The following is a 27,682-nucleotide window of genomic DNA, read 5'->3' on the forward strand; positions in this document are numbered from 1 at the left end:
TACACATCACAGTCTGTGCTCTGCATCTGCAGATCCACACATGAACCTCTGTTCATGGAGGGATGCTAACGTGAACATCGTTGTAGACACCTGTGTGCTGGTAAACGCTAGTGTATGTTGTATTTGAATGGCGTCTCTGTGTAGTTGTGTATCTGTGGCCACAGAGACACCCACCCACCAAGATCTTAGAGGAAAGCCCTGTACACAGATGGGAAGGTTTGGCCACGGAGCCCGGCTTGCCGTATTTCCTACGCCCTCCGAGGAGCCATCAAACTGGACTTGCCTCCCGCTTTCGGATTTTGTCCGGCTTCGTGCGAGCCTTCAGCCTCAAGCGGCGCCAGGAAAGGCGGGGCGCCGCACTGGCAGAAGCTCAGACGGCGGACCCCTCCTTCGGCCTCGGGGGCCTGCGGAGCTGCGGTGTCGCAACCAAACCCTGGCCCCTGCCGGAAGCGGAAGCGACAGGGGCGGTGAGGCTCAATCGCGGCGGTCGCGGCGTGCCAGGCCAAGGGCGCCCTGCGGGGGTGTGCGCGCCGCGCGCGTGCAGGCCGGCTGGGCGCCGGGCGGTACCGCCTCCGACCCGGCGTCTGTTTACCAACAAACTGCCGGCGCTCGGCAGCGACGCATTCCGACGCGCTGAATAAGCTGCGGGGCTGGCTGGCTGCTCTCGACTCCTCTGCAGGTCCGTGGCGGCGGGATCACAACCGCCGCGCAGATCCCCCAGAGTCGGAGAGCGCGCCCGCAGGTTCCTTGCGCCCCCGCAGCCGCAGCGCCTCCGCCAAGGCTTCGCGGCCCTGTCAACTTCCTTGCGTTTCTGCGGTTATGATCGGACTGCCCCAATCGCCTTGCAACCCCGGCATGCCTCTCGGAGCTGATCCCGAGATGGCTGGGCCTGGGCCGTGCGCACCGCTCTCCTCCCATCTCCCGGTTCTGAATTTCCCTACCCAGGGCTGCCCCGGAGGGGCGGGCCCCGGCTGCAGCCCTCCATGAGGTCACCGCGTGTGGTAGCCAATCCGCGGCGTTTAAGTGGGCGGGGACCCCGTCGGGTCCCGGGAACCGAAGCCAAGAGCGAGCGGGGGGGCGGGGGGCGGGGGGGGCATGGATTTAGGGGGGAGGGGAAAAGCCATGGGGGGCACCCCCCGGAACCCCTTTCCCAGGCGCGCGCTCTCCGCTGGATGAGGCGCAGAGAGACACTTTCCCCAGGATAAGTGTTGGGGAGGCTGATTGGGGGCTCCAACGCCCGAGGCTCCGAAAAGAGAGAGTTGGCGGAGGGAGCGGACTCCGTGCGGGGCCATGGCCTAGGCCCTTCGGCCCCGGCCCCGGCCGCAATGACCTCTTTGCCCTGCCCGCTCCCTGGCCCGGACGCCTCCAAAGCCGTCTTCCCGGACATCGCCCCCGTCCCATCGGTAGTGGCTGCCTACCAGCTTGGCCTGTCCCCCGCAACCGCAGCCGCCTCCGATTTGCCCTATTCTGGGCCGTATGGCCACGTCCTGCCCTATCCCTACACTGGGCCGGCGACCCCCGGAGACTCCTACCTGCCCTGCCAGCTACCCACGGCGCCGTCTCAGCAGTCTCATCAAGAGTGGGAGCCAGGTAAGTACGGCCGCAGCGGCTCTTCCCACCTCCGGGGTCCTGCTCCAGTGAGCCCCTGAACTTCGCCCTCGCCTGGTTGGGCGCAGCTGGCGGGATTCAGACCTTACTCAGATTCCACGGGATCTGGGGTTGGGGGGAGGGCGAAGGGATGGGGCGGGAGACAGGGGGGAGGGGCGGGGGCGAGTTGATCTAGGTCTCCTTTCAAGACCGACCTGGTTTCGATTTGCAGTTATGTGAAGGCGGGTGGCAGGGCTCCCTACCCCACCCCCTTGGAGCAGCGGGGTTGTGTACCTACTTATAACGGAAAACTGAAGCAATCCAGATGTGGGTGTAGGTGCCTAGCCCCTTCCCTAGGATTCTCTCCATCACGCACTCCTTCTCTCCTCCATGTCGCCCCTCTCCGCGTTCTTGTCTCAGAAAGCAGTGCTCAAGCCACAGCCTGATAAGTAGAAATCAGGTCCCAGCTGGAGGGCAGTAGAAGTGGGGGTTTATTCGGGGCCCCTCCCCCTCTCCCCAGCTGGCACCCGAATGTGCCAGACCGAGACCAAAAGCTGACCTGGTAGAATCCGGGGCTAAATCCTACTACCCATTGTTCTAAGAATGTAGCCACAGGTGGGTCAGGCAGCCTCTCCTAGTAGATCTCAGCCTTCCAGCCAAAGGAACTGGCCATTCCTGTTATCTCCGCCCCTTGCCTTTGGGGTAGGTCAGGCCCCAGTTACATTGCCTGGAGCACCTTTGAGCTCCTAAGAAAGTGCTCACTGGAAGGCCTCAAAGAAGCCAGGGAGCTGGCCTGTCTTCCTGGTCCTGGGCCTTGCACAGGCTGTACCCATGCAACACAGTACATACATCCATCTGTAGTGGCTTGGGTTTAGAGCTCGGTTCCCCTGCACTCCCTGTCCCCACCTAATTACCCCCACAATTGTCCTTGGCACAGTTTCCTCTAAGGATGCACATCCGCTGGGTGACTTAGGGACTCAGCCAGGACCAAGATGTCTCCCTCCCTTCCCTTGTGGCTCTGCTGAGACACATGAGCTCCTAAACATCAGAGCCAGAAGCGACCCTAGAGATTTAGGAGCTTCTGAATGTAGAGATGGGCAAACTGAGGCCCAAAGAAAGGGTGTGCACGGGTCAAGGACACAGACTGTTTTCCAGGCTTGGCCCTTGCAAATTGGCTTTCACTGCATGAAGCCAGAAAAGAGGATTTTAGGGAACTTCCTCAAAGCCCCCCAAAGTTAACTGCCTTCTGTGCTAGAACTGGGGCTGCCTCTTTCCCGCTTCTGGGTCTGTGGTTGGAAGAGGAGCAGTTGGGGGGGGGGTGTTTCTACAAATGATCTAGTTTCTAAAAAACGAATCCCTTGGCCTCTTCTCTTCAGTATATGCTGATGTGGTACATTTGTGTGTGCGTGTTTGTCTGTTTAGTGGGGTGAGAATGAGATAACTTTGTCCTTAAGAGGATTCTTGGAATTGGGGTTGGTATTTTCAATCCTGTCTTCTACACTCTTGCCTTCCCTTTTCTTGGTTTAAGGACGAGAGTGGAGGGTTCCTTTTCTTTACAAAGTTTCCCCGGATCCAACGAAAACCACACGTGTCCTGAGATTAGATTATAGCATCTACCTACTGAAATTGGGGCGTTGGGCTCACTCTAGATTAAATGATGGGGGTGTGAGAGAGGGCTTGGGGGGTCTTCCTTTTGCCGCCACTCTTGTCCACCCCAGCCTCGGGGAGAGGTTCGGCTCCAAGTGAGCTGCGTGCCACCACCCCGATGAGCAGGCAGGTGCCGCTATGGTTCAAGGGAGGCCCTTGGGCTCCTGAATCAAGACCTGGGCAGATCCAGTCGTGACTTCTGCAACTGCTGTGGAGAAAGCAGCTGTCGGGAAAGGAACTGGGAAGGGTGGGGGGGTGTCTGCTGGCAGAGTTAGGGCGCGGAGGGCTTTGAGAGCTTAGCAGCTGGGGTAGGCTCCCCGCTAGCTCTGCCTCACGGTCCGAATTGTTTCACGCAGCCAGAGAGGCACGAGTGGTCGCCGGGGCGGCGAGCAGCCGGGTCTAAGCAGGGGAGGCCCGACAGGCGCGGGCGGGAGCGGAAACCCAACGGTTTTTCTGGGAATTGGCTGAGGCGGGGGTCGAGGGGGGTGGATCTGAGAAGCCCGCAGCGCCTGAGGCCAAGGGTGAGGGATGCGGGGGAGGTGAAGGCACAGGGTCACCGCGGCCGGTCGAGGGCGTGGAACCTGAAGTGCGGGGTGAGCCCGACCGGAGGAAGGGGGTGGGGGACGCGGTCGGACCCCCGCTGCGTCTGGGCACCCGGGCGCAGCGCTCTGTCGACTGAGGTCGGCCGGCAGCCCTGCGAGGAATGCAACGAACCCTAAGCCCGCGGGCATTTCGGCCGCTCCGTCCTCCCCAACACTGCTCTCTACACGAATGGTCCCAATGTCCCCGTAGAGTGGCGTAGTTGGGGCCTCCCGGATCGGAAGAGGGGAACCCCTCGCCCACCCCCATCCCGGGGCCGAGCTGTTCCCAGACCGAGATTCCTCGAGAGGCTGGGCCGGGAGGCAGGAGGTGACCAGATCTCCCGCGGCGGCACCGCAAGCGCGATCCAGCAGCGACCCAGAGGGCCTGCGCTGCCGGCGCTGCGCTCTCTCCGAACCCCGGTCACCTTCCGTGCTGGCCGGGAACCCCTCCGTGGGTGCGGCCGGGCGGAGGAGGGGGCTGCCTTGCACCACCGGGCTTCTAGGGCCCCCGAAAGCCACTACTCTAGCCAGCCAGCCTTGGCGGATGGAAGAGATGGTCACTTTTCTGGAGGCTGTGCCTCCGGAGAGGGAGGCCCTTACAGTAGGGGAGGTGATGGCAAACCCTGGGGCACTTTCCATACTCTGAAGCTGGGAAGGGTGCTCATCCTGGCGTTCAAGGCCCACTCGCCGGGCCCCTCTGACCACCCCTCTTCCGGCAGCGGGGAGGCTGCCACGCAGACACTGTCTCGGGTCTCCGAACAATGCTTTTGAGTTCCCCCCCATCCGGAACGCCCTTCCCCCGTGCTCTCCTGGCCTCAGCCCAGCCCTCGACCCAGCCCTTCTTCCCCGCCCCGCCCCAAGCTGGCGTCACCGCACGCGGCTGAACTCTGTCATCCCGCCGCTGGGCGCCGCCCCGACCCTCGCTCCGGCCAGTGACGCTGTCCCCCTTAGGGTCACAGGAGCGTTAAGAGTGGGAGCTCCCTGAGGGCAAGAACTGCGGCTAGTCCCACGTGGCACACAGTGGACGTGTGGGGTTTGAAAGGAGGGTGGAGCGGAAGGTAGAGAAGGGCCGAGCCCCAAGCCCGAGTTTTTGCTAACCCGTGGCCGGAATGCAAACGAGATGCAGATGAGCCGTGAGAAGGCGCGTCAGCCCCTCTATGCGTGCATACATCGTCTCGGGCCGCCCCCCAGACTCGGAGAAGCCGCCGCTGTCCCCGGAGCCCTCGGAGCGGCGCCCGCAGGCCTCGACCAAGAAGCTCCGGAAGCCGAGGACCATCTATTCGAGTCTGCAGCTGCAGCACCTGAACCAGCGTTTCCAGCACACGCAGTACCTGGCTCTGCCCGAGAGGGCCCAGCTGGCCGCGCAGCTTGGCCTCACCCAGACACAGGTGGAGCCAGTCCCATCCTTCCTGCATGCTAACCCTCCCCAAGTGTGTTCTCTGGGAACTCACCCTCCTGTGTGAACGACTGATGAGTCCCCAAGCCCTGTTTTCACAGTTCTAGCTGGCCCACAGTAAATTGGGGGAATGTGTTAAAAGGTGTGTGCGGGGGTGCGGGGGAGGTAGGGCAGTGATTCAGGGTGTAGAGGAGGGTACCCAGACTGGGAGAACTGTATTCTAACTCAGATGCAGGAACTCAGGGCCTTCAGGGGCTTATGGAGGGCTGGAGCGAATGTTCCCAACTTCTGCTCTTCTCCCAGGACGGCTCCCTCCCGCTGGGTCCCTTTCCCTTCGTCACTCCCTTCCACAGGCACACTCCTCCTGACCTTCCATTCTTTCCCCTTTTCTCCCCATAGGTAAAGATCTGGTTTCAGAACAAACGTTCCAAGTACAAGAAGCTCCTGAAGCAGAACTCTGGGGGACAGGAAGGGGGCTTCCCTGGGAGGTCCCCCTCCCTGTCTCCCTGTTCCCCACCCCTTCCACCCCCCTGGGATCTACCCAAGGCAGGGGCCCTGCCCACCAGTGCCTATGGCAACAACTTCGGAGCCTGGTATCAGCATCACTCCCCTGATGTCCTGGCTCCACCTCAGATGATGTGAATCTGGGGAAGTGCAGGTCAGGCTCCCAGCCCTCCTCTAGCGCCCAGGCAGGACCCAGCCCACCTGCACCCCTCCTGGGCCAGGAGGAAGCCAGACCCAGATGGGTTTTCTCAGGAGGAGGAGGAGGTAGAGGAGAAAAAGGGTGGGGTGGCATCCTTTCCTCCTTGCCTCATAACCCAGACAGCCTTGGCCATTGCCCCCCACCACCACCACCAAGGACTGGACACCTTCCCTCCAGCTGGTCAGAGGCTCTGGAGAGAGACTCACTGGCTGGAGTTCAGACTTCCCAGGACCCCTAGCCTTGCCACTCGTCCTTGAAAGGACTGCAGTCCCACCACAGCCTGGGGTTCAACCAGCAACAAACACTGAGTGTTTTTTCCCTTTGTGTGCCTTGGGCCCTGCCCAACCCACGGGTGCGTAAAAGCAGGAGTGAAGTGGACACCCAGAGTCTCCAAGCTGACCACCATCGAGACCCACCCACTGATTTTTCCTGATTTTCCCCCCATAACTGATACACCTACTCACCATCCTATGATGTAGATGGGGTGGAGTAGAGTTTTGTCCACCTACGGGTAATTTTTACCCTCTTCCCAAAAAAGCCCCTTTTCCCCATGTCTACCCACTATGAGTAGATAATGGACCCAATTACCCATCTAGTTCAATGAGTATTTATTATTAAGAGTCTGATTCCTATTCCTAATACCTAAACAAACCCACATGCACACACTCTCTGGAAGCCAGCAGGGTAACACTTTGGGGAGAATGGGGACAAGTGTAGGTAGAGATGCCCCCAAATAGGTGGGGTGAGCCCAGCAGTTTAGCTCCTCACAGCTGTCTCTGTCGAATAGAACTGCTCGTATTTATAACCAGTCTGACTAGCAGCCCCCAGGCTCTTACCAGCCCCCATATATAAGCATCCAGAGATTAAAGTCTGTACAGAAACCTGGGCCTTGGCTCTGAGGTACGTTCATCTCATGACTTCTGCTCAGCTTTCTCTTCTCTCCCACCTGACCCTTCCAGCACCGAACCAGAGGCACTGGATCCTCCTCTACCACTAACTGGCTATCCGGTTCTAGCTCTGGAATGTTCTAGTAATTTCCATATTTTCAGACACTCCAGTGTGAAACCAGAAGATGCTAATACAGGGAATGATCAAAGTCTGAGTGATCCTCACAGCAAATTCTCTCCTGGCCCAGTTCTGGAGGGAGCCAGGCACCTCACAGCCCCCTGTGCCCACCTTCAGCCCAGGGAGAGCCCCTGCTCACCTTGGGGGAGGCCACACCTACTGACCCAGTCCAGTCCTCCCCTGGGAGAAGTGAGCTCCTTGGGGTGGAAAGGCCCCAATTCACCTAGTGGAAGGGGGAGCAGGAGGGAGAGGAGAAGGAGAACCCCAGAAGGGACTGGACTTCTCCATCCAACGAACATTTGTAGAGCCGCTGGCTCTGTGTTAGATCCTGGGGATATCAAGGTGACCTAGGCAGACCCTGTGGGCTAACAGAGGCCAGACAATGACAAGCCAGTTGTGTGAAGTGGCAGGCTAAGGGAAGTGCAGAGGGCAGTGAGGGCATAGTCAACGCACACGCACGCATGCGCACACACACACGCACACACACGCGCACCTGGCACCCAGCAGCAGGGGGATTGAGGACAGGGGCTGCAAATAATTCGGGCAATCCAGCCCAGCCTGGCCCGAGGCCTTGGGGGAGGGGCCTCCAGTTCCAGACTAGAAGCTCCCAAGTCAAGCTTCCCTCTTACTACCTAAACCTGTCCCCAAGCAAACTGGAAAGCCCACCCGGGCACTTCTACCAACCCAGGCTGGCCACAGAGAAGCCCAAATTGGAGTCTTATGTAGGGGAGAGGGGTTATGAGAGTCAGTGGGAGCCCCCCACCTCAAAAGGGCTGCAATCAGCCCCTCCTAGGCCACCCCCATTCCCCAAAATATACATGGAGGGGTCTCCTGGGGGTGGCAAATGGCACAGGGTGGGTCAAAGACAAGCTCTAGGAGCAGTGAGGAATGAGGATGCCAGGAAGAGAAACGCCTTCCTCTTCCTCCCCACCGATGCCTTCTCCTGCCCCTCGCCACCCACCCCATCTCCACCGGCTCTCTCGGTAGCCCCAGCCCCAGATTCCTCCTCTGGGTCTTCTCTGAAGGCCACAGGTCCTCAAGGCAGCTGTTCCCTCCCAGGGCAGGTTGCACACTCTTCTTTCCACAGACCTGAGATAAGATCTACCGCTCCATCTCGGAAAACCTCCAAAGGCGAGATTAATTGGACAGCCCGACAAGAGTCGCATCGTTAAAACAACAGCCCAGATTGTAAACTTAAGTAGCAGAAGGAGTGTAATTACTCTTCCAGCCAGCGGCCAGCTGAGCTGACGGTGCCCCCTCTTCCCTACACCCATCCATCCTCCCTTTTCAGTGGAAACAGGAAACCTTGTCCACTTGGGAGCTGGTCCAGTTTCCCTGGGCTCCTGACTGCTGATGGAAATGAACCCCAGTGGAAGAGGTACCCCATTCCCTTCCCACAAACCACTGGAGCTGCAGAAAAGGAGGCTGTGGTTTCTTCCTGTGAGGACACCCCTCTGGGAAAATTGGGTCAGTAAGGCAGGGGGGACACTACTGAATGGTTTAGAACTGGGCTTTTGGCCTCCAAAGAGTCCTGCTCTGCTGTGTGACTTTTGGAAAGTTGCTTAACCTCTCTCTCCGCCTCCTTTCTCTGCCCCCTAAGATGGGAACACTAATAGGACCTGCTTCCCAGTGCGGTTGTGATGATGAAATGAGATGGTGCTTGTAACATGCTTGACATGGTACCTGGAGCTTAGTAAGCACGTAATAAGTGGTGTTCATAGCTGCTGTATGATTATCGAAGAGGAGAGGTCACAGCGATGCTGAATTCATACTGCCACGGCCATCCATTCACCTCCTGCCTCCAGCCCACCTGCCTCCTCAGGGCAAGGAGGAGAAAAGGGGCTGGAGACTAGAGAACTCCACACATCCCGGGTCATCACCTTTGAGAGCAGGACACAGGCGAGGACCTAAATGCAAAAGCGCCGGGATCTAGAAGCAGCTGAGCCTGGAGCCCACTCTCTCACCTGCACGGGTCTCAGCCACAGGAAAGCTGACTGGGAGCTGTCCTGCCCTCTCCCCACGTGCTATTTTAAGACATGTCCCCCATCTCTCCCCCAACAAAATGAGATTCAATTAATTCAATTAAAGCAATTTTGGGAGCAGCTCCTGAAGGCTCTCGATGCGAGATAATTACAAGTAATTTGCCGCTGTGAAGAGGAGAAGGGCACACTGGGTCTGGGGGGAAGGAGTCCGCCCCCTCCCCACCAAGCACACACAGATCTAGAGGGATTCCACACTGCCATCTGAACTGCCCTCCCATTGGCCAAATTACTTGCAGGTGGGAAGAGGGAGCTTGCGGTGCTGGGAGGGGGCTGGGAAGACCGAGTGACAGACCGCCCCTCCCCCACCACACATCTGCCCTGCAAGGTGGGGTGCGGAGCTGGCTGTTCCCCGGACAAAATGTCTGCATAGCCCTAGCAGCTGATTACTCAGCTCCAAGCCTCACTTGAGTTTGGATGCCTGAACTTGCCTCTGGGACTGTATCCAGAGTCAATGGAATGCTATCCGGGTAGCTGAGGCCTGTGTAGATGAGGCCTTAGAGATCAAGGACTTCCCCAGAACTTATAAAGGATGTGGGTAGAGCGGGGAAGGGCCAGAGGAGACATACGCTGACTTCTTGCTTCCAAGGAGGTGATGATACACCCACTCTCTCTCCTCCCCGATCTGATAATCAGCTTTCTAGTTCTGTCTGACATCTAACCTCAACTCTTGCCGTTGTAGTGGTGGCAGATCTCCTCCCAGCTTTCTGTCCTTGGGACCACTGAAGCCTCTTCCTTCAGAGAAGGAAGGTGTTGCAGGTGTGTCCCACCCCTAATTCACCTGGGATGACTCTTTCCTTGCAGGTGGAGGTGGGTACGGTGCCTAGAGGGGACTGGTGTGGAAGGTAGGAGGCTGGGACCAGTGTGTGGGGATGGGCTTCAGACCTCTGCAAAAACTCCTCTGAACCCTGTTCCCAAAGTACCTGGTTTTCAAGGGTTGAAGGTCCCCCTTCGCCTGGGATCCCCTGTTCCAAGAGATGAGTAATGTTTTAACAATAAGGGTGGAAAAGAAAAATTCACTGACCCTAAAGTATTTCTCTTTCATATCTTCCCTTCTCTCCCATCTGTCTCCTGGCTTCTCCCATGCCAAGGAGGAGTGAAGAGGAGGGGCCCTTCAGCTCTATTCCCCCTTCTCCAGCCCTTTCTCCCACCCCTTCTCTGAGTAGCATTGCTGTTGGACCTGGGACAGCCAGGGAGAAATCCTATCAGCGAGTCCCTGGGCGACGGCTGTCTCTCCCCTTCCAAGATGAAAAAAGTTAGAGAGAAAAGTGGCTGCCTCCTCATGCCTCCCCTTCCCCCTTTCCTGGCCAGCTCGGATTGGTTAACAGGGGGGGAATTAAAGTTTCTTCTACCCCAAACTCAAAGTACAAAGGCCCCGGACAAATGCACAGAGACGGGCAGATGCAAGGACCCAGGCACAGGGACGTCATAAGGGCACACACACTGCCATAGAACAAAGTGCACGCACACACACACCAGCATACGTGGAGTGGGCGGAGCTGCATGTGAGACACACGTGAGCATGTGTACAGGAAACCTTCCATGGCGGTCCATGGACATATACAGAGAGGTACACTCCCAGGTTATATATTCACAGAGTGAAGCACAACACAAAGGGATGAACCAAGAGGAAATGCCCAGGGACTTAAACACATGCGAAAATAGACTGAAACATCCCCAGAAATGCACAGACTGGCTTCCCTGTGTGTGAGCTTCTCCCGCTCCCTTCTCATTCCCACCCCCTTTTCCTGGCTGTCCGTCTCCTATTTTCTGAGAATATTTCCCTGGTAAGCAGTTGGGGAGAGAGACTGAATGGCCAAGAACCTGATAATTTGATTAGAACTTTATTTTCTTTGTTCCCTGAAGCCCTGCCTGCTTCCTTTCCTGAGCTCCAGCAAGAGCTCCCGTCCCAGCCCTTCCTGGCACATCCTGGGGCTCCCAGACGTAGCCATAGATTCCAGCCCTGGCACAGAAACCCAGAGGCTGTCCTCTCGGAGGGCTCCACTGAACCCTCTGCGCCCCTGCCCTGACAGCAACTCAAGGAGGAGGGATCTCAGGGGTCACAGGGTGGTGAGGAAAGCACTGCTTTGGTTCCTACTTACTGTGTAACCTCGGGCAAGTTACACACCCCCTCTGAAGCTTAGATAATTTCACTTCCTAAATCCTGTGTGTGTGTGTGTGTGTGTGTGTGTGTGTGTGTGTGTGTGTAAGGGGTTGATGTGTATCCACCACCACTTTCCATTGTAAAGCACAGCCTGTCTCTCCCATCAGACTGGAGGCTCCCGGAGTACAGGGCTTTGCTTCTCCCACCAGAATGGATGCCTTCTGCAGCTCTTTTCAGTCCCCATAGTTTGATGTCTCTAAGGTACTCAGCCCCAGTGGCATCCTGGGAGACGTGTCTGCCAGCCCAGGAAGGGAAAGGAGTTGCCTTCAAGCTTCCTCCAAACACCAAGGTTTCTGATGCAACTCTGCGCAGTGCCAGGCCTTCAGTGTCTCTGGCCCCAAAATGGAGAGGTCACTTCATTTCCAGGGGACGGTTCTACTTTCTGTGGAATATATTCCTCCGAGCTTCATCAGAACCATGCCCTTTCAGAGTTCAGTTGAATTTTGGGTCGGGTCCTTCGGCCAGCCTGAGGACTTCCACTCTGGCTTGGAGCCCCCATTCTCTCCCTCTCCGCACGTCAAGCTGCTGAATAACATACAGGCCACATCATGAGGCCAGGAGCGTGGCATCTAGACGATCCCACTCCAGTCGTGAGGCTCCCTGGAGGGCATCGTTCCTTCCCCTCTCTGCTCAGGAGTCCCCTTGGCCTAGAAGCCTATGCCCGCGATCACCTTTTCTGTCCTGTCTGCCTGACCCATCAGGACTAGTGCTTCTTCCTCAGACTGGAGGTTGCCAGGGAGCAGGGCACTGGCCTCCCCTCTCCAACTGGGGGGCTCTCCCCTCGGTGGTTCCTTTCTCTGCCTGACCACCCCTTCCCCAAGCCTGATGCTCCCACTCTCTTTGGGGTGGAGGGCCTCAGTGCGTGGGGCTGGGCAGAGGACTAGGTGTGAGTGGGGGCCTGGGATCCTTGCCCAGGTCCCATCCCTCCCGCTTCCCACCATGCCTGCCACAGAACCACCAGACCACTCCTCTCAGGCTGGCCCCAGGAGCTGCTTTTTCTGCCCCTGCAAGCTGGGGCCTGCTGCAAACTCCTCCTCCCAGCCCTGGAGCCACCGGGAATTCTTTGCTCCAACAGATTCTGGGGGAAGCCAGACTGTGGGAGGCTGCTGACATGCCTCTGCTGGGCTCCTGTCACATTCCCCAAGCCCAGGGGGATCAGCTGGATCCACCAATGCAGGCTTCTTCCACCCCTGGTGACGTCCTCAGGTCCTCTTACCTCCTTCTCCAAAGCCTGAATCTGCCCTGGGACCATCCCTGGCTTCAACTCCCTCCCACTCCCAGCCCCTTGGCAGCCCCATCCAAACAATAAGAATTATTCCCCCAGCCCCTTGGAAAGTAAAATGTGTCTCCTCGTCCAGAGAAACTTCATGGAGTCTCTGGAATGCAGACGCACAGCTGAGAGGCCTTGGGCAAGTCCCTTTACCTTTCAGGATCTTTATTTCCTCACTGTGCAGTGGGGATAATGATCAGAATGATATCTCAGAAGGTCATGGAGGGGCTTCCCTGGTGGCACAGTGGTTAAGAATCTGCCTGCCGGGGCTTCCCTGGTGGCACAGCGGTTGAGAGTCCGCCTGCTGATGCAGGGCACATGGGTTCGTGCCCCAGTCCCACATGCCGCGGAGCGGCTGGGCCTGTGAGCCATGGCCGCTGAGCCTGCGCGTCCGGAGCCTGTGCTCTGCAACGGGAGAGGCCACAAGAGTGAGAGGCCCGCGTACCGCAAAAAAAAAAAAAGAATCTGCCTGCCAATGCAAAGGACACAGGTTCGAGCCCTGGTCCAGGAAGATCCCACGTGCTGCAGAGCAACTAAGCCTATGCGCCACAACTACTGAAGCCCGTGTGCCTAGAGCCCGTGCTCTGCAACACAGACAAGACACCGCAATGAGAAGCACACACACTGCAACGAAGATAGCCCCTGCTCACGGCAACTAGCAAAAGCCCGCGTGCAGTGACAAAGACCCAACGCAGACAAAAATAAATAAATTTATTTAAAAAAAAAAAAAGGAAGAAGGTCATGGAGACAGGGAGAGTGCACTCTTGGTGCACTGTGAAATACACCAGGTATGCCAGCGGATCACCAGGTATGCCAGGGGACATGGTGACCTATTCCTTTGCCCCAGTTCCCCCATCTGCCTAAATCCTCCTCTGTCCCACCAACTTACCACACAACGGTGAAGAGTATAGCCATCCCCAGGAACACGCACACAAGAAAAAAATGAAAGCCAGAGGCCTTAGTTCAAATCCAACTCTATGACCACGGTCAAGTTCCTTCCCCCTCCCCTTTTTCTTTGTTCTAATTGAGGTAACATCGGTTTATAACATTATTTAAGTTGGGGACGTTTCCTAACCTCTCTGTACCTCACCTTCCTCATGTGGGAAATGAAGATAATAATTAATAGCATGTGCTTCTTAGGGTGGTGAGAACTAAATGAGTTAAAACAACAAAAGGCGCTATAACACAGTCAGGATTCAGCACGGATTAGCTGTTAGTATTATCTCTGACTGCCAAGCGAGAAAAACCTTCTCTGTCCCTGAGATGTCTTGTGCAGATATCCCTGTTCCTCTGTTGGTCTCCACCTGTGAGCAGAACCCTAGTCTGACTGTCTTCCCCAAACACCCCACAGCGAGAGGGGTGGGCTGGACAGAAGCTGTTTTGTGAAGAGGGGAGGAAGTTGTGCAGGACACTGACTGAAGGGTGAGGACTTCTGACTGTGCTTCCAGGACAGCCCTCTGAGCAGCCCAGGTGAGAAGGTGCCTGAAGAGGTGAGATCATCCCGTACCAGAGTTAATGCAGAGGGAAGTGAAGTTCCCGACTTCTTCATTCATGAACGATTACCTCTGCTATAACCCCAGAAGCCCTCCTGCTAGACAAAAAAATCAGAGAAAAAGCAAAAGCAGAGAAAAAACAAAAGATTTCTTTTTAATGATATTTGACTGTATACCTAGAAAACTCAAGACGCCTTAGGGGGGAAAGATCTTCCAGAAGTAAGGAAATTTCGGTATAGTGGCTGGATACAAGATAGATATAGGATGCTGTTCACTAGTCTTACAATAAATGAGGGGAAATATTCCTGTTACAATGGAAACACAAATGAACGAACCGCTGCAAATATGTAGATGTGGAGAAGCAGCTCTTTAGCTGATTAGTAACTGAAAGATACAGGCGTACCTCGGCGATATCGCGGGTTCAGTTCTAGTCCACCACAATCAAAATGAATGTTGCGATCAAGCGAGTCACACAACTTTTCTGGTTTCCCTGTGCATAGAAGAGTTAGGTTTACACTGCACTATGGTTGTTCACACTATACTGTAGTCGATTAAGTGTGCAATAGCATTATGTCTAAAAAAAAAACGTACCTTAATTTAAAAATAATGTTTTTGGAAAAATAGTGCTGCTAAACTTGCTCAACTCGGGGTTGCCACGACCTTCAATTTGTTAAAAAAAAGACGGCAATATCTGTGAAGTGCGATAAAACAAGGTGCGCCTGTGTTAAACCCTGCCCTCTTCCCTTCTGCTGGTGCTAAGGCCCAGCACAGGGGTCTGTCCTGGGTGGCTGTCCTTCCATTACATCTGAAGCATGTGGCAGACTTAGGCTGGAATCGAGAAAGGACTTTCGCAGTAGAGGGAGGAATTCTATATGAGACTCCCCCTCCTTAGGAGGAAGGGCCAACTTTGGGCCCATTGAGGGCACCTAGAACTCGCAAGGTCAACTGAGGAGTGTCCTAACTGCATAAAAGCTGGTTTCATCTAGAACCGACAGTATAGTTTATTGAGCTCCATCACTGGGCCAAGCTTTGTGTTAAGCCCTTTATATGTGTTATTTAATTTCCTCAGAAATCCTGAAAGATACATATGATTAGCTCCATTTTATAGATGAGGAAAGTGAGCCTCAGAGAGGGCAAATGACTTACCTGAGGACACACAGTGAATGAGCGTCAAAGTCAGGGTTAGAGCTCAGAAGTATTCATACGTGTGCCTGGGTGTTTGCACATGTGTGTCCTACTTTATGACACCCTGGTGTCTCCAAGGGCACAGGGCAGATCTGGGAACAGGAGGGAAAGCTGAGCCTGGCCCCCTCTCTGCTTCCTCTCCATTTCAGTCTTAGAGGCCATGGGGCGGTGAGAGGCCCGCAGGCCAGGGATTCAGGCTAGACTGGAGGACTGTAGGGGAAACCACTGAACCTCTTGAACCGCAGTTAACTCACCTGGGAAGTGGGATAATAATGGCACTGCCCTTGCCAGGCAGTTGAGACGGTACCTGTAAGAGCACCTGGCTTGGGGCTTGGTGCACGGAATGTGCTCCGTTAGCATCTTCACGGCTCAGATCTTGGGAGGATCAGAGACTGCACTAGGGAGACTCCCCTTCCTTACCAGCCAGCCTCCTGCTTTCCTCAGCTTTCCCCCTGACCCTCCCTTAGCTGAGGGCATGTCATGCCCCCCTCCCCCATTGGTGATTCCTGAGCTCAGGGCAGGCCTGACTGGCCCCAGGGGTGGGCATGGGACAATGCCACACGCGTTGCATGATGTGGCCAGACGCCCTCAGTGCGCAGGGAAGGACATGCTGCTGCTGCTGCTTCTGCCACTGCCATTTACCAGGTGCAAGATGAACTGCCCAGAGTGGGGGGATACCCCCTCCCCCGCCCCATCTAATCCTCCAAGGTGCGGGGTCTCTGGTCCCTGCCTACTCAGCAGACAATGCCAGTCCTGCCCCCATTTGCTCCAGGAGACAACCCAGGAATTGGGGCCTTGAGGCCCCGCCCCGTCTCAGTCCCCTCCCCAGCTTTGCCTCCTACCAGGGTGTCTATCCCAGCTGCCCTGGGTCCCTAAGTCACTCATTCTCTCAGACAGCCCACCTCCCCACACTCTCTCCTCTGCCAGGAGGTCTCCTAACTTCACTGCCCCTCCTTTGCTGTGTGACCTTGGGCAAGTAACACAGTCGCTCTGCGGCCACTTCCCGAAGAGATGATGCCTCGTGAGGGTGCAGTCACTGTTAGTTCCTTCAGTTGCTCAGAAGCAGAGATTGGTGATGGGGTGCCAGGTGCTCCTCTCCTTGTCTTGGTTGACCCCCAACAGCAGTTATCATTCCCCGCTCAGCCCCACACTCCCTCATCTGATGGGAGTGGGAGGGATTGTGTGAGGGGTCCCAAGAGCTCTTTTCACTTACTCATCTGGGCAGTTGATGTCCACTGAGTATCTTGCTCTCCAGTCAGCGCTACGCGCATGGGGTGGACACACCAAAGCCCCTGCCCTCATGCTTGATGTCCCTGTTCAAACCCTGCCCAGCTCTGCCCCCAGGGACCTTGGTATAAAAGACTTCCCCAGGCCCCTTGCTCTGCAGCCCAGCAACCCTCCGTGAACAAAAATTCTCCACGTGGTCCATGCCCAGTGCTGTAAGCGAGGGACGAGACAGTAAAGGCGAGACACAGGCTCTGCCTCCACAGAGCTAGGACTGGGGGCCTGGAAAGGATCACTCGGCTAGCAGTGACCAGCACGGCTGAGCGACAAAGGAGAAAGACAGGGGCTGGCCACCCGGGCTGGAGGTCCAAGGTTTCCCTGAGGAACTGACTTCTGGGGCTGGGGACTGGGCCCCTGAAAAGAGCTGGAGGCTGGCCTTCCTGACTCCCTGGCTCCAGCCTTCTCTGCCATCCCCCCAACCTGTTCCCTCTGGCCCAAGCCCCACCAGGGCCCCCATAAACATCGTCCTCCCACCCCCCTTCCCTGGGGCCAAGGAAACTCATCTCCAAGCACTTTTTGGCTTCTAAGCCTCCCAGCCTCAGGCTGCTGGGTGGTTGGTAAACAGCTTGTTAAGGTGATTAACGCTGCAATTAAAGCTGGAAAAACCGAGGCCAGGGTGCTGGCTGAAGGCTCTCCCTTCCCCTCCCCCTCTCTGTCATCCCCCTGCCCTCCTCTTCCATCCCCGCCGGGCTTGGTTGACGCTACTCAGCCTGACTTGGCGAACCAAAGCCCTCCCCTAGGCTGGGAGGCCGCACATCAAGTGTCCGGCTGGCCTCAGCTGCCCAGAATCCCTTCCCTGAGGAGGTTGGGGGCTCTGCTGGCCCGGGGAGTAAGTGGTAGTGATGGTGTATTGCTCAGGCGGGTGGTGTGCAGAGGCTGATTTGGGGTGAGGTCTCTAAGATCCACTAGTGCCTGGGACCCCTTAAAGGGAGGGACCTCAAGGACAGGGGTAGAGACCATCCTTCTCGTCCACTTCCACAAGTGAGAAGGGCAGGGGCCGTCTCCTTCCAGTAGAGGGGCAGGAGTTTCCTTTCTCCAGGCTCTCAGAGTCAGGGTGGCTCCCAGCACGCCTGAGGGGCTGGGAAGTGGCAGACCCTGAGCCTTGCATCCGGGGAAGGTTTTAAGGACCCACTGGGTCCATGCCTCCCCTCCCTTCAGCATCAGCTCTAGCCAACCCGTGAGGGCCCTCGAGGTTCCTGCTCTCAGGCTCCCCCACAAACCTTCCTCTGCACCCCGTGAGTCCTAGGAGAGGAGTTATTCTGCAGGCGGGGTCTCCAGGGAGTATGTTCGCAGACCCCCATCTCTGCCTGTCATGCTGCCATCCTTCTTTCGAGGCATAATTCGAATCCCACCTCCCCCGTGAAGGCTTTCTACGTTTCCTTCCCACCCACCACCACCTGCCCCTGCCCTTTCCTCTGACAACCCATCCAGTCCCTCTGACTGCGTCAGGTTTGCCCAGCTGGGGGCCTGTCCAGGGTGGGCCCCGCTTCTGGCCATGGAGCTCGTAGCCCAGGTCTGCGCCTCCCTTCCCCAGGCTTCAGTCATCCGTGGTACCAGCTCCTAGAACAGTGCGTGGAACAGGGCAGGTGCTCAATAAATGTTGGTTGAATCCTTTTTGGAGCGCACCTAGAGATCGGTGGATCGACCAGTGTGGTAAGTGCAGCCAGAGGCCCGGGTCTGAATCAGGCACATTGAGGGTGGGATGGGGCAGGAGGCTAGGTGGGCAGTAAACTCCATCTCCACTGTCACCATCGTCAACGGCAACTTTGATACCCCGAGCAGTACGCCCCATGCGCTGGGTGCCTTGGGAAGCGTTTTACACATATTATCCATTTAGTCCTTGAGACAACTACCTGCCAGGCAGGTAGCACTATTCTTAGGTTACAGATGAGAAAACTGAGGCTTAGAAAGGTTAAGTGACTTGCCCAAGATCACACAGTCAGGAAAGCAGTGGAGGCAGGACTGACTCCAGGTCAGCTGACTCCAGCGTGCACATTCCTGACTACAGCGTTAAGCTTTTCCAAGCATCAGCCCTGGGGAAGAAGCCCAGCCCCTCCCGCCTCCACTTCTCCCAGGGAAGAACTCAGGGAGGAGGCCTGGAGGGTTGGGGTGGGCACAGCTGCCCAGCTCTCTGACACTCTGCCCTGGCGTCTTAGTAACCTGAGCTGCAGAAAAGCCCATGAAGAGCACGCATTCTCCAGACAGACCAGGGTTCAAATCCCAGCATTGCCATGTATTAGGTATGTGAACTTGACAGAGATTGGACCTCTCTGAGCCTCAGCTTCCCCATCTGAAAATTGAACACTATACCACCCCCCTCCCTGGCTGTTGCGAGGATAACATGCAAAGTGCCTGGCGTAGAGTAGGAGTTTAGCAAATCCAGCCCTTATTAAGGTTTGGAGAACAGTGATCCTCAGGGCAGACTAGGGTTCCCTCGCCCCCCTCTTCTTCCCTGAAGGTTGTCACGAGGCAACGGGTGTAGTCAAGAAGCACCTGGCAGAAGATGGGCTCGGCTGCCCCACCTAGGCACTCTGCCAGGTCCCCCACCCAAGTCCCTGTCCTCGTGGCTCTCCTACCCACCAGGGCTGTGAAGAGGGCCACCTGCCTGGCCTGGAGGTGAGGAGAGGAGGAAGGGGAGGTGAGGGGCGGGGCTGACCCTGAGGGAGGTCACCCGGGCAGTTAATCCAGCCTGACAGAGCAGGGATGAGCAGGGAGGAATTAGGGAGCTTACAACATCCTTTCATCCCGCAGTAGCCCGCCCGCCAGCCTGCCCGCCCAGCCTCCCTCCTTCCTTCCTCTCTCTTTCTGCCCTTTTTTTTCCCTCTCCCTCCCTTTGCTGGCAGCCCAGTCCTAATAAAATGCAGTGTCTCCAGTAAGTCTGCCCGGCTGCCGCCTCGCTGCTCCTGCCTGCACGCAGCCCTCAACCCAAACTGCTCAGCTCAGCCCCGCCTGGCAGCTGCCACTTAACCCTTGCCAGCCTGGCTGGCGTCCGTGGGCTGGAGGCCCTCCTCCCTTCCACCGCCCTCCTCCCTTCCACCACCCTCGGGCGTGGTGGGAGGGGAGGCGAGGCGTATTTTCTGAGAGGCAGAGGGTGAGGTGAGGGCTGGAGGGCCCCCACGTTCTGGAGCCCTGCTGTTCCACAAGGCCCTTCTGTCTTCTGCCTTCTCAGCCTTATTCTGCCTTGTGCCTCACCGTAGCCACAGAGGCCAAAAGGGTCGGGATTGTTGTTCCCATTTGACAGATGAGGAAACTGAGATTCTGACAGAGAGGTTCCAGGCGAAGCTGGGTCACCTGGGCTGCTGGGTGGTGTTGCTGACTCCATCCTAGACTTTTTCCAGTACAGGGGCTGCCTATACCTGTGTGTGTGCACGGGATACTCGGGTGACTTGAGCGAGGTGTGTGTGCACCTGTGTACCCCTTGGAATGTACGATTTGTATATTTGTGTGATGCTACCATGTCTCAGGTGTGCGTTTGGGTCTGTGTACTGGCCTCAGAGGGCAACACGTTTGCCTGAGGTGGGAGTCTGTGTATGTGCGATGGTAGAGAGATGCATTTCTTGGTACGTGTGTGTATAAGCGAGAGAGGTGGCTTCACAAACGTGTGCGTGCATTCACGCTGTCTCCCATCTGTGCCAAGACGTTTGTTCACGCACACACCCCTCCGTTCCTCCTGCCACCTCCAGCTCTCCGTCCCCAGAGTCTGGCAGCTGGAAGAGGAGGGTGGCGGCACTGCTGGCCCAGGCCGGCAGCCGCAGCAGCAAGAGGGCTCTGAGTCAGGGCCCGAGCACTCCCAGGGAAGGTCAACGTGGAGACCCCTTGTCTGTTTCCATGGTCCAGCCTGGATCCCAGTGGCCTGGGGTCCCTGCCAGCTGTGGGACCAGTGGCGTTCCCCCTGCCTGAGGCCTCACCCTCACCCCCAGCTGAAAGGGATAGACAGGAGGGTGAGGGGCCAGGGCATGGAGGCAGGCGGTTTACACGCGTGTGCAAGCGTGTCTGCGTGTGAGCCCAAGATCACAGAGCAGCCCTGAGATGACCCGGTGGCAGTGGCGGAGGGCTGCTGGCTGGCAGGGGACGCCAAGCCACAAGCAGCGTGGAGTCAGGCGGGCCCAGGGCTGGGAGCCTCCACTCCCCAGACCGTGGGGGCAGCCATGGGGTCAGAAGCACCTACTACCCGGCGCCAGGCTCAGCCCAGTCCTCGAGCCCAGAGCCCCGGCACTAGGTCCCCAGGGCTCTGACTCCCCCGGGAGACCCTGGAGGCTCAGAGGGCTCTCCCCACCAGACGCCTTCCCCAACTCCCGGCCCTCCGCCGAGAGCTGCCTGCCTCTCGCCTCCAGTTCAAAGAGCTCAGTGGTTATTTTCTTCTTTTTTATTAATGTTATATATAAAGATGGGTCCAATAAGAAAGCAGAAATGAGAAGGCTGGGAGGGGGTGGGACTTGGCTTCGTTCCTCTACCCCTGGGGTGGGACTCTTCGAGATCCACCACGTGTCTCCTCTCGCCTGCGCCTCCCACAAACCCAAATCCAGCCGGAGCCCACATCTGTTTCTCTCAGCTCGCGACACACAGGCAGGTACATCCAGGAGGAAAGGGCCGCATAAATAGGAAACCACAGTAGGGAGGAGGCTGCTTCTCTCTGTTGCTTTAAAAAAAAATACATACTATATATATATATATATATAGCTACAGTCTTCTACATCTCCTTTTCTTCGATGTTCGACCACATCAGGGGTGGAGGAAAGTTAGCTCTGGGGGGCGTCTGGGCCAGGAAGGGGCAGTGCCACTGACCCTTCAGACAGCCACCCCCTCACCCCTAAAGGCACCGAGTTATAACCCTTCCCATGTGCCCCGTGCACCTCACCCGACATTCTCCGTCTTGGTGGGAATTATCCGTTTCCAAGGCCACCGGAAAGGGGGTGTTTTGGGGTTTGCCTTGCCTTGGAGATTTGGGGTTTGGCGCCAAAACTGCCAACTTACTGGAGGAGAGGAATAGTGGGGTGCGGGCGAGCAGAGGCACCCACGCAGGGGAGATTGGTCCTATCTGTTAACAATGCCCTTTGTCTTCCTGTTTTTCAACAGCTTTTGAAACCAAAGTTGTGCAAAGTCCTGTACATGGAAGAAGAATTGGGTCCTCGGGAAGGATGCCTGGGACCCGCCCCTCCTCTCCGACCAAAGCGGGGGAGGGGAGGTGCTCCTTGAGTTCTCTCTAAAGCCACAAATATTAAAAGCTTCCCTTACTTGGGGGCTTTTCTTTGGTTTAACCCTCAAACCCTAAATGAGGGCTAAAAGTTCAGGGCGGGGCTCGTTGAGGTCCCCACCCTGAGTCCCAGTCTCAAGGTTCAATGTCTTTTTGGCAGAGGGAATGCTCAGTTAAGGGGCAGCCCAGGTCCCCATAGCAGGAACTTAGGCCTGGCAGGTCCCAGAATCCACAGTGCCTGGTGCCCCAGCCCAGGCCTGACCTGAAGACGCTCCGCGGTGCCCCCAGTGCCCAAGGAATCCAGTCTAGGGACTCGGTACTAAGTTTTAGAATCTGGAAGGTGATGAGCCATTTAAAGCCAATCCAGCCTCTTGGAGCAGAAGGGAAACAGCTGTCCCAGCTGCAGTGAAGTTCCCAAACATCTGGAGGGGCACCCCAGTGTCTAGGCAGGGGAAGGGAAATTCAGGGGGCATCCTTGGTCCATGCAAATTTCATCTGGAAGCTCTTGGGTCCCTGGAGGAAGGGGCAAGGGAAGGGGGAGAAGGGGTGTCCTTTCCCCGGTGCTCCTCGATGATTCCTGAGTGTCGGCTAGGACGGAGGCGCCTTCTGCTTGGTCCTGGGGTTCCTTCGTGAGAGGTTCAGGCCAGGTGGGTGCTCAGTACACAGCCCCAGGGTTGGGCGGGGGCCCGGGGGAGGCATGGTGCAGGGCGGCTGGTTGAGGCGGCGGCTGCTGTAAGTGGGGTCCACTCAGGTTCTGTGCATGGTACCAGGAGTTGGTGGGGTCGTCCAGGTAGCTGGGGGAAGCACTGTACGGGAGCGGCGGGGGCAGCTGGCTGCGGGCGGGGGCTGGAGTCGAGTGGGAAGAGGTGTCCCAGAGGGCGGGTGACGGTGGTGAGTTGCAGGCCATGGAATCACTGTTATTGGGGCTGTGCTCCAGGGGCGCCTCCCCGTTCTTGTACAGCTTCTTGAATTTGGAGCGGCGGTTCTGGAACCAGATTTTCACCTGCCCCAGAGAAGAAAGGGGGAGCTAGTTAGCCTCGCAGAACGCTGAGTGAAAACCCATCGGGGAACCCAGCCTAGAGAGGGCAAGGCCAGCACCCACCGTCACACGAGATCCAGGCAAAACCCAGGCACCCGAACCCCCAGGCCAGCATCTTTTTTCTGTCGGGGACAGAACTTCAGCCAGGAACTACTGACTGCCTAGGTCCAAAGCGTGTGACCTTGGGGAAGTTACTTAACCTCTCTGGTTCTTGCTTTCCTCATCTACAAAATGGGGATGATGACAGCACTATTACCTACGTCCTAGGGTTATTATGATGCTCAAATAAGTTAAGACAAATGAAGAACTCAGAACAGCCAGCCATCCTACTGACGTAGTAAAGCACTGAAGAAAAGGCAGCCCAGGGGGGAGATGGGCGGTTTGTGGTATTTTGTTCACATTGGAAACCCAGAAGCAGAGGTGCACAGATACACAGAGACAAACGCACACCCACATAAGCATCTCCACGCGCGGCAACGTACGCACTCACAGCTTCACACACGAGACACCAGGCTATAAAGATACACACACGCTCGGATACAGCCAGATAAACACCCTGCAGAGGTGAGCACCCACGTTCACACACTCAGGAGCCCTCCAGGGCTGGCTAATGGGGGTGACCTGGGGACTCGGGAGCAGGCGAGCCATGATTCCCCAGATTTCCCTTGGGGTTTCTCCCCCTCCCCCTGCTGCTCTCCACCCCATGACTGGTACAAACAATGAATCAGCTCCTCACTGGGTGACCCAGATTCCCGGTGGACCAGGCCCCACGCAGCCGCAACCCAGGCCCGTCTGTCAACACCTGTAGGGAGCCAGGCGTCCGCCACTCCTCCCCTGAGCAGTGACAGGCTGCTGGGGGCTTTAGGGACAGACTGGGGGTGGGGGAGTCCCACCTCCGAGTTCCTGTCCGCCTTTGTGGGGAACCTCTGTTCCTGGCTCCGGGCACACACAGAGGGGTGGAGCACTGGGTGCCGAGCAGGAATGCAGTCTTTTGATAGAAGCACACGTTTCTGTACATGCACTCACCCCCGTGCCCAGTCAAGTACATCTGCCTTGCCATCTATAAGCACAGTGACCCGTTTCGGGTCTCACTCCTTAAGTGTGCTTTCCCACATGTACACAGATCCATTCGCCTGTGTGCAAATATATACGCGAATACACGTATATGTACACCGCTTACACACACATGCCCAGCCTGGGGGGAGACACGGTGGAGACTCCTATCAGTAACCAACCCTGTGAGTGACCCACACTGTTGGGGGCCTGTGGGCGCTGTCAATTCTAGGGTACAGGGAGGACATCTCTCCTCGTGAGAGACTCAGTCGCACAGGTTCACAATATGCACGCCTGCACACGTGCTAATGCACAAACTTCTAACAGAGGCTGAGATCTGGGGGCCCCTCCACCCACAGGCAAGGGTTTCAAGGCCCTGCGGGGAACTTAAGAGATGGCCATCTAGGCTCAGCAGCGCCTGGGGAGTCCCGGGGTCCCGCGGGGCCCCACCGAGTCCTCGCGGCCCTCGACCGTCCACCACTGACCTGCGTCTGCGTGAGGCCCAGCTGCGCGGCCAGCTCGGCGCGCTCGGGCAGCGCCAGGTACTGGGCCTTCTGGAAGCGGCGCTGCAGGGCGGCCAGCTGGTAGCTGGAGTAGATCGTGCGCGGCTTTCGGACCTTCTTGGGCTTCCCGTTCACCATGCGCACCTCGGCTTCCGGTTCCTCCTTCACGGACACTGAGGGCAACGCACGGGTCAGTGGGCGGCTCAGCCTCGGCCTGCGACCCCGGGGCCCTCATGGGCCCCGCGGGACACCCCACCCTCCGGCCCACCTACTCACCCCGGGACTTCCCGGCTGCTCGCTCCGCCGCCGGCGCCCCGGGTGGGAGCTGCGGCTACAGTGCCGGGCCGGCGGCCGCCCGCGACGCGGCGCTTCCCCGCTCCCAGCTCCGCGCCCCCAGAGCGCGGTCCCGGCGCCAAGCTACCACCGGACGCGCACGGCCGCCGCCTCGCTCTCCGCAGCTCCCGCCACCGTCTGCCCGCCGCCCTGTCACCCGCACCACGCTGTCGGTCGCTTCTCTCCCTCCTTCCCTTCCGTCCTCCCTTCCTTTATTGTTCTTTAAACTTTTTATTTTAGAATAGTTTTAGATTTTCAGAAAAGTTGCAGACACATCAGACGCCCTTCTTCTTTCCTTCCTTCGCCCTTTCCTCTGTTCCTTTCTTGTGTCCTTTCTCTCACTTTGTCTCTCCACTTTTACGCTGACTCCACTTTGCTCTTTTTCAGTTTCTCCACTATCCACTGCTGCTTCCTTCCCTGTTCCGGTAATTCTGAGGGGTCTCTCTCCGTGTCCCCCTCACCTTTCTCCCTCCCCCCCCAGCCCAGATCCAAAGCGGGGTCGCAGAGCTTCCAGCGCCCGCTGCCTACCCGCCAGCCCTCTACAGCCCGATGGAGGACCGCCTGCTGAAGTGCCCGGAGAGCACCTGGAGCAGGAGGTTCTCTGACATCCACAGCCCCTGCGTCCTCGCCTCGCTCACCCGGATCCTCACCCAGGACCACGGCGCCGCACACGCACCACGCCCCGAAGGCGCGCAGTCTCGGGACTGGAAGGTCGTCTGTCCCCTCTGGGGGTCATCTAGCCCACCTTCTCTAACTTCGGACAGGTACATTGCTTACCCGGGGCGCCTCCCTAGATTTCCGCTCCAATTCCTCGCCTTTCTCTCGCTCGCTCGGGAACCTCCCCGTGTCCCCCACTCTCCCGCGACCCTGTGGTCCTCACCTGGGTCCTGCGCGGGCAGTGGCTGTTCCCGGTACGCTCCGTATTGCCGGTAGGAGGTTCCGTAGGTATACTCGGACTTGGGCGAATACGCGCCCGTGCCTGCAAGCCCGTTGAGGTTGAACTGGTGGTGGTAGGTGTAGGGGTTCACGGTCTGGCCATAGGGCTGGCCCGAGTAGTAGTCGTGCTGGGGAGCGCTGTAGTAGCCCAGGTCAGTGACGGAAGACTCCGGCAGGGTGGGCGAGTCCTTGGAACCCGCATGGCAGCTGAGCGAGCTGGAGATATCGGTGAGGATGCTGCTGAGCTTGCGATCGAAGGAGCCACTCATCCTGGCGGGCGCCGCGCCACCCCCCGGGCTGGCCTCGGCCGGAGCGCCGGAACCGGCAGGAGCGCGGGGGAGGCGGAGGAGACGAGGCGGGGGTGCGTGTCCGGAGGGCAAGGGGAGGGCCCGGCAGCGTCTCTGGGGAGGGTCGGCCGAGGGGCGCTTAGACCATCGCCGGGCTTCCGGCGGTCGCGGCGCGCCTCTCGTAGCGTCCCAAGCCACAGTCAAATGCTACCAGCTCCGCCCGGCCAGCCGGTTATAGACTCAATAGTGGAGTCGCAGAGGGAGGCCCCAGCGCTCTGATTGGCTGCAAGTCTTGCCTTCCAGGCAAAACATGCTCTTGAGCTCTTTCGTTCCTCTCTCTCTCTCTCTCTCTCTCTCTCTCTCTCTCTCTCTCTCTCTCTCATTCTTTGTTGTTACCCAACACACACACACACACACACACACACACACACACACACACACACTCACACAGACCCCTCTGTTCCTCCTCCTGTGGGTCCCTCCCTCAGCCCAGATAAACCCCCAGTGTCTCTGAAGGAAAGAGTGGGAGGAGGGTGTCTATCTGTAGAGTCCCCAGGATCCTTCAGTCTGTCTGTCTCTCTGGCTGCGGGTGGAAGGTGGGCTCAGGTGCGACAGAGAAGGAGGGGAATTTGCCTATTGGGTGTTTGTGGAGGGAGGTGGTCCAAGGTGTGTGTGGGGGGAAATGACAGGCAGATAAACACGCCCAAAGTAGAAGCCCCCAGGGCTCCTGATAATGTTCTAATTTCTTTTAAAATCAGAAGAAAGGAGAACATTTTAGGTTGAAGAAAATGGTTGAGTGTATATTCATATATTTATTGTCTTTACAGCAATGCAGTCATAAAGTGTAATTCAAAATATATATATTCTTAATGGAGGAAGGGGCCCATCAGGCAAAAGTGCCCTGGGCCTATGAAAGTCATCACTGGGTCCAGGGAGGGTCCTATTGGAGAGGGCCTGGTAGGCAGGTGTGTGGGTGAGGGGCTTATAGAGAGGGTGGAGGTGCACAGCCTGTGTGTGGCGATGTTAACGTTATCTCCAAAACTTTCAGAGATGGCCTAGGCTTGCTGGAGGGAACAGGGAACCTGGGGTCCCCATGAGGATGGGCGGGACACAGGCTGGATATCTGTGTGCTTCGGTAAGTTTGGGGGCAGATTCTGTGTATCGGGGACAGCGCCGGGGGAGTGTGGGCCTTTTTAGAGGTCAGGGGTAGGGGATGCGTGTACTTGAGGTGTGTGACGGGAGGATTTCAAGTGTTCCGCAGTAGGTACAGAGTTCATTTACATGCAGAGAATGTACGTGAGTGCAGGAGTGTGAGTGTGAGAAAGTGTACCAGTGTATATGGGGGGGCTGTAAGCAGTGTGAGTGGAGGACCATGGGATGGGGTGTCTGTGTGTGAAAGTGTAGTTGTAAACCTATGTACATAGAACTCAGCACCTTCCCGATCTCCGGCAGTTGGGAACCATGATGCTCCACTGAACCCCCTCCCCACAAGAAAGCTCTGAAGAAGAGGCTCTGCTCCCCGGGGACCCCCACCTCCCAGTTCTGTCTCGCCCCCAAGGCCAGGCCTCTAGGGCATCCAAATGGTTCCCAACGCTTCAGCGCATTTATCCATTCCACTCTCAATTCTGTTTCTTCGCCTTTCTTGGTGGGGGGAGGGGGAGCTCCTCCAAATATCATTTCCTTGCTGCATATAACGTTCACGCAGGGCTCCCCGTCAATTCTTCTCCTGTCCCCTTTCCCTGCCTGGACGGCTGACGCGTCCCAGGGACACGCAGTGCCAGCGCTCCACCTTCTGGTCAGTCCTGGCCTCTGCGGCCTCCCCAAGTCTCGCCCAGCCCCGAGGAAGGGTCTCCTTCATAGACTCTGTCCGGTAGAGAAGCGTGCAGGGGGCTCTGTGCCCCTTGCCAAAGTCAGACCGCCAGG

The 27,682-nt window shown here is 57.4% G+C and overlaps 2 protein-coding genes across 2 annotated transcripts; one reads left to right on the forward strand and one right to left on the reverse strand.

Annotated features, from left to right (window-relative positions):
- The first annotated feature begins 1,325 nt into the window (after window positions 1–1,325).
- On the forward strand, window positions 1,326–5,853 carry DLX4 (distal-less homeobox 4). The gene is made up of 3 exons (XM_059997495.1): window positions 1,326–1,590; window positions 5,007–5,203; window positions 5,611–5,853. Exons 1-3 carry the CDS (start codon window positions 1,326–1,328, stop codon window positions 5,851–5,853), a joined length of 705 nt encoding a protein of 234 aa, XP_059853478.1.
- Window positions 5,854–20,781: 14,928 nt separating this feature from the next.
- DLX3 (distal-less homeobox 3) lies at window positions 20,782–25,870 on the reverse strand. Its single transcript, XM_059996512.1, has 3 exons — window positions 25,417–25,870; window positions 24,186–24,376; window positions 20,782–22,611 (listed from the first exon to the last, which is right to left on the reverse strand). Exons 1-3 carry the CDS (start codon window positions 25,739–25,741, stop codon window positions 22,264–22,266), a joined length of 864 nt encoding a protein of 287 aa, XP_059852495.1. The 5' UTR covers window positions 25,742–25,870; the 3' UTR covers window positions 20,782–22,263.
- Window positions 25,871–27,682: the final 1,812 nt, after the last annotated feature.

Source organism: Delphinus delphis, chromosome 19, assembly GCF_949987515.2.
Source record: "Delphinus delphis chromosome 19, mDelDel1.2, whole genome shotgun sequence".
NCBI lineage: Eukaryota > Metazoa > Chordata > Mammalia > Artiodactyla > Delphinidae > Delphinus > Delphinus delphis.

Excerpts from the sequence above, each read along its gene's own strand:
- DLX4 (XM_059997495.1), top strand. The coding sequence starts at position 1,326 with ATGACCTCTTTGCCCTGCCCGCTCCCTGGCCCGGACGCCTCCAAAGCC. Across the intron at positions 1,591-5,006 it reads TCATCAAGAGTGGGAGCCAG|ACTCGGAGAAGCCGCCGCTG; the intron begins GTAAGTACGGCC and ends GCCGCCCCCCAG. Across the intron at positions 5,204-5,610 it reads TTGGCCTCACCCAGACACAG|GTAAAGATCTGGTTTCAGAA; the intron begins GTGGAGCCAGTC and ends TTCTCCCCATAG.
- DLX3 (XM_059996512.1), bottom strand. The coding sequence starts at position 25,741 with ATGAGTGGCTCCTTCGATCGCAAGCTCAGCAGCATCCTCACCGATATC. Across the intron at positions 24,377-25,416 it reads ACTGCCCGCGCAGGACCCAG|TGTCCGTGAAGGAGGAACCG; the intron begins GTGAGGACCACA and ends CGTTGCCCTCAG. Across the intron at positions 22,612-24,185 it reads TGGGCCTCACGCAGACGCAG|GTGAAAATCTGGTTCCAGAA; the intron begins GTCAGTGGTGGA and ends TCTCTGGGGCAG.